Source organism: Phocoena sinus, chromosome 3 (genome assembly GCF_008692025.1).
Source record: "Phocoena sinus isolate mPhoSin1 chromosome 3, mPhoSin1.pri, whole genome shotgun sequence".
NCBI classification, from domain to species: domain Eukaryota; kingdom Metazoa; phylum Chordata; class Mammalia; order Artiodactyla; family Phocoenidae; genus Phocoena; species Phocoena sinus.
The window spans coordinates 139,888,864-139,894,864 of NC_045765.1; the positions used below are offsets into that span (position 1 = coordinate 139,888,864).

General features: G+C 39.1%; 1 protein-coding gene across 1 annotated transcript in view; it reads right to left on the reverse strand.

The window, feature by feature from the left end:
• C7 (complement C7) overlaps positions 1–5,791 on the reverse strand; it is a 54,527-nt gene extending 48,736 nt beyond the window's left edge. Inside the window, exon 1 of the mRNA XM_032627147.1 lies at positions 5,204–5,791. Within this exon, the coding sequence (XP_032483038.1) occupies positions 5,204–5,209 (6 nt within the window). The 5' untranslated portion in view covers positions 5,210–5,791. The remainder of the gene's footprint in view (positions 1–5,203) is intronic.
• Positions 5,792–6,001: the final 210 nt, after the last annotated feature.

Genomic DNA, 6,001 nt, shown 5'->3' on the forward strand with positions numbered 1-6,001 from the left:
TTTGGCCGCATTGGGTCTTTTATTGCTGCACATGGGCTTTCTCTAGTTGTGGAGAGCAGGGGCTACTCTTCGTTGCGGTGTGTGGACTTCTGATTGCGGTGGCTGCTCTTGCTGCAGAGCATGGGCTCTAGGCACGCGGGCTTCAGTAGCTGTGGCGCACGGGCTTAGTTGCTCCGCAGCATGTGGGATCTTCCCGGGCCAGGCCTCGAACCCGTGTCCCCTGCATTGGCAGGCAGATTTTCAACTACTGCGCCACCAGGGAAGTCTCTAATACATTTCTCTTGAGTTCACCTCCCATTATTCATTTCTGGAAAGACAACTAGGGGCTAGGTGATGTCATTGACAAATAAATTGAAAAGACTTCCCAGAGTTAAAAGTTCACAAACATTTCTTTAGGGTCCCATCATCTTTTAATTCCTTACTCCACTCTCTTCTCTAACTTTGGTACCCATGAGGACACCAGAGAAGAGAATGCCTGGAAAGAAGAACAGTTTCAAGGGCTGAGAAGCTAAAAGAGAAATAGCTTCCTAAATGGAAAAATCAAAAGTGGAGGTACATTCCTAGCCAGAGATGCCATGATACTCATCACAATCCTTAGCTCTGCGGGTGGTTCCTTCAGTCTTTAAAACACCACAGAGGGCTTTTATAATCACATTCATGTGATAGCAGCAGCCTAAATATTGAGCATCTGACAGGTTATGAAACTGTATATAAAATGTGATTACATTTTGTTTGAAAATCAAATGTGTATTGAAAACAAATCTACAAAGAAACATAACAAAGGAGAATAGTTCATTTCTGGTTGTGAAATCATAGGTGACTTTTATTATTTTATTTTCATTTCTATGTACTTTCCTACTTTGACAACTGAAGGTGAAAGGAAATACAATTCAAATCTGTACTGGAGACTCCTTAAAAATACCAAACACATTCAATTCATAACCCAGTAAAAAAAGTCCTTTAATCATCTTACCTCACATTTTACCAGGCCAATGTTCTTTCTCTTCTCTTGATCTCCCCAAACCTCTCTTCTCTCAGGGTAGTTGTGGAATGGCTTCCCAACACTTTTTCCAGATGCTTCTACTCACCTTCCTAGATCACCCATCCTCTTATCAGGTATCTTTTTTTCAGTTGTAAAATCCTAGTTGCCTACTTCTGCCTTTTACAGCCTTACAGAGTTTTTAGCCTATAATCTGATTAACATATAACCAAAAGGACAGAGAGGTTCCAACAGCTGTGGGCACCCTGGAAATGTGAACAATGGTGGGAGAGGCTATGGATACTTTTCTGATTTTTCAACAAACACATGAAGCACATAATGGAAAGCAACACCTTTTAAACGTTGGGTTTTTTTTTTAATTATAAACTGCAGTGGGTTGTTTCTTTTCAACAATATGTCTTTTTTTGTACTATGCCAACTCATTTTTCCTGCCCTTGGGCCAGCCTATCTCATAGCTCTTTTAGTCACTCCCAGGCGTTCTGGAACAATCTAACAGTCAAATTTCAATGTATCATCCAATTTTAAATGTCTATCCTGCTCCCAGGTCCTGCGGGAGGGGTGGGGTCTACTTCAAAATTCCTCTGCTTTATTCTCCTTCTTCTCTTCCCCACCTCCCCAGGATGCCTGTCTTCTCCAGAGTCAGCGCAGCACGAGTGAGAGGGGCAAAAGCCAAAAGGAGCTTGCTTGCCCGACGCAGCTGGAGTCCAGTGCTGGTAAATCAGGGTGTGTTGGATGTTTGAATGCCAATTCTTTATCTCTCATGGTGTTTTTGTCATTCTTTGGATATCCCTCCTTTGGGAATCTACAACCACTGTTCTCTGGCACAAATGATTCGTCTCTTTGTTCAGGTCTCTTGAGTCTCACCAGTGCCTGCTTCCTGATGCTGTCTGCTGGGGTTGCTTCATCCTGCAGGCGTCTCCCAGGCAGAGTCCCTGACAACCCAAGTCTGGCCCCTTTCTAAAGGTCCACATCTGTTCCATGGGATACCTGCACACATCCTTGCCCTGTCAAACTCTGGAGGTCAGGATGTAACCAATACTGCTGTGTTGACTTACTTGCTAACCACAGGGCAGTGAACCAGCCTATGCCTTTAGATTTTCTCAAACGTGAGTAGGGTATCATTCCCTATACACCCTCATGCTCCAAGGGACACAATATTGCATACTTTTGAGGATGGAGACGGCCAAAGGGTCACCAAACAAACTTAGGGCTACTCTTTTGGTATTGCAATAATACCACATTGAATGTACAACATCTCACTTTAAAATGTGAGGGTACTGAGCACCTATTATTATTGACCTTTGACTCTCAGGCAAAACAGGCATCGTGAAAAAATCCATTTTGACATTCTATTACATATTTTTTTAAATGTCAACGAAGTTTTAAGGGATATACTTTTTCATCAGAAAAGATAACCTTGCCACCATCTTCCTTGTATATATATTATAACCCATGAAGATCTGCTTATCACAAGTTCATGAGTTATACAAGCTGAATCTCTTAACCAAAAGAATGTCTTGAAAATTTGCTAGCTGAGTACCTGAAAAATGAAGCAGTTATCATTCCTTGCCTTTGGAAAGAGTATCTCATCAAATGGACAAGATAGAACAATTATAAATTAATAAACAAATTAATGACAGATATAGACATACATCTGAGTTAACTCTATAAAAGAATTGCTTAGTTGAAAAGATATTGTATCTTTGCAGTGTGTAATGTAGGTAAGCTGGGACTACATTTCCCAGAATTCTCTTCTCTTCTTTCTTATGACTGAATGAGCATTAGCTCTACCTCCTTCCTCTAAAGTGTTTCAGCTACAACCATTGTCTCTATGCTTCTAATTTCTCCACATCTGGTCTTTTACATTTGTCTGTTGAGTCATGAGCCCATTTGAGGTAAAAAAAATAAAACATTAATTTCTGTAGCATACACTGGGTTCCAAATTCCAAGAGAAAAAAGTATGGAAAAATCAAATCTAATTTCTTAGCATGCCCTAATTAATATCTTGATCAATAAATTTAGAACATAGGGCACCAAACAGATGAAGAAGAAGGTAGATTTTAAAATCAATTTACTTACATCTTTATCAGAAATAGACATCAATTTGCAACACTTCTAGCGATAAAGAAATGCAAAAGGGCACAATAATATGATTTGAGTACTTTGTAGCCATTAGAAGCACGTTATAGATTGAACAATGACAGGAGAACATGCTTATGATATAGTGAGCAAAAAGATTCAGATCTAGATTGATAGCAATTTCATAAAATATATTTTGTACATGCTCATATAAAAGTCTGAAAAGAAATAGATTAAAATGTTAATAGTGGTTATCTCTGAGTGGAGAAATAATCGATATTATCTTCTCTTTGAACTTATTTTTGCCAAGATGGTAGTATTAGAATCTGGAAAAAGACATTTTTTTAAAGGCACAAACACCATCACAGTATAATTGACAGAAGACAGCTGATAACATCAGATCAGCTCTGGGTGTGGCGAGGAAGCAGAAAAGCCCTCATCTGAGACATCTCTGTGCCTGACCACATCCCAGCACCATGTGAATCATGTTTTAGGTTTACAAACCCCAGGTTCATCTCAGTCCATGGAAGAGAAAGTGAAGGTCTGGACCACAGCCAGCTCAGAGGGAAACACTTTTTGCTCTAAAGCCCTGAAACACTTCAGACCCAGTTATCTCCTATCCAAGGGATACAAAGAGAATGAAAAGAATTCTGGGACCACCTCTCTGAATATAGTTCACATGAATGGTGGGGGGGCCGGCCGCGGGGGAGAAAAAAGAATACTTCCTCTTAAAAGGCCAGACCTGAAAACCATTTCTAGTGGTGTCTTCATAGCCTAAGTTTACCTTCTCTGAAATGTATCACAAAAGCATACCCTTCAGATTTACTGTAAAAATATGAATCTCTACTTTCAAATATAGGTGAGAACTCTGCATGCAACTCACAAAGAAATCATTTCTTTATTTGTTGATATTTTATCAACCAACTGAAAGATAAAAGTAAATATGTTACCCCAGCAGAAAAATGTCATAATAATCAATGATCCATCTTTAAGCACAAAACAATTATTAAGATGTCTCATCATAAAATAAGTAAGGAAATTGATTGATGGTTAATACAAATATTAGGTGAAAGTATACTAGCTAGATGACTCTAGGAAATGCATCCTATTCTTGAGCTAACAAGCATTTTAAATTTTTAAATAAAAATACAAGATAGAGTGATAGAGATTAGATTATATCATAATTCTAACTTTGTATGGTTACTTAACGTTCTACCATCATAACATTAAACAAATTAACTTTATGATTTGTGTGTAATTTTCAATAACTTAATTAAATGTAATTTCACCCATGAGTTACTCAAGACCCGCCTCTCACTCTGCCTCCAAAGCCCCTGGAAAGTGAGCGTAGATTCAGTATTGCAAATCGGTGGCATAGTGATGACAAAAGCAATCTAGCAGCTGACAGGGCTGAGAAATTATTGTTCCAGCATTATAATGTAAAAATTTTGAAGTTTAAATACAAACCTCTGCAATAATAAAATTGTAATAGCAGGTTCAACTTATTTTTGCATCCCAGAATTCTAGTCTATGATAGTGATTTCTGTCTTCAGTCCTGCATTTCTTTATCCTTAACATTTGGCCATTTTCCATTAGACCAATATGTGTTTTTGGTAAACCTTTAGTTTCATTCCATTTATCTGTATCTTCTACTCTCACAAGCCTTATCTTCTCATCCAGATTCCAAACTCTAAAGTTGCAAGTCTCCAAATTCACTTTTTTATAAAGCTGTTAGATAAGTCAGATCACGGGGGTTCATTGCGTGACTCCAAATCAAACAGACAAAATCAGTGGGAAGGAATTTTTCCCTAAGGAATAACAATTGTATTATTGTATTTTATTTCTTAATGGCTTTCTTGGGACTTTCATAAACATTGTCTCCAATCTCTGATTCCCAGACCTCTAAACCAATAAATTAACTGCAAGAAAAGAAAAACAAATTCACTTTGGCTGAATTGTTAACTATACTTAATTAAGGATTTTTTTAAAGTCACCCTCGGAGATTTCTCTTTCCTATTTTCCCATGTATTCTCTTTTTTTTTTTTTTTTTTTTTGAGTTATTTAAGTTAAGCCTTACTCCCTTTTGAGTCAGCTTCGTTCACAAAAATAATGAAGTTATCTTACCTTCATGTTTGGGAAAACATTCAGGGCAGAAGACAGAAGGAAAATTTCCTCCTCCAGTGCCCAGTGAATTTTCAACAGGAGGAAGAGCCCAGCAGTCTACTCCTCGCCTGTCTCTCCCTGCTGGGGATTCACTTGGCACTCATATATAGAGCAAGTGCTTCCAAGACTTAGCTGTGACCCCAGTCAGGTTCTCTGGGGACACGGAGAGCCTGCCCTGTACTTAGTCTGTGCCTTGAAACCAGATGCATCTTATCCATTTACCCAGGCCTTAGCTACAGTCAGCTGGGACTGTTTGGAAGTGTAGTTCTGAGAAAACATCTGTAAATCAAGAAAAGCAGCAAATGTTCTCGCTTCAGTGTTTAAGTGATTTTCAACCAAAGGAGACTCTGTGTAAGGCAAGGGATAAGTCTCCTTCCTGTTTCAATCTACCACGCCAAGCAGATGTTTTCATGATTCTCTAAAAGGGTGTTATACAACAGACTTTGAGATTAAACACTTTGTGGAAGAAAAAATTTAAATGCAATTCTGTCACTCAAAATGTAAATGGAACATACTGGAGTGGAATCCCCCCAAGATATATATATCCTAACACAATATAATGCACATCCCTTCATGCTTGACTTTCAATGATCAAATGATCATTGAATGATCAAAAAGAGCATCTTCGGGGCTTCCCCGGTGGCGCAGTGGTTGAGAGTCTGCCTGCCGATGCAGGGGACACGGGTTCGTGCCCCGGTCCGGGAAGATCCCACATGCCGTGGAGTGGCTAGGCCCATGAGCCATGGCCGCTGAGCCTGC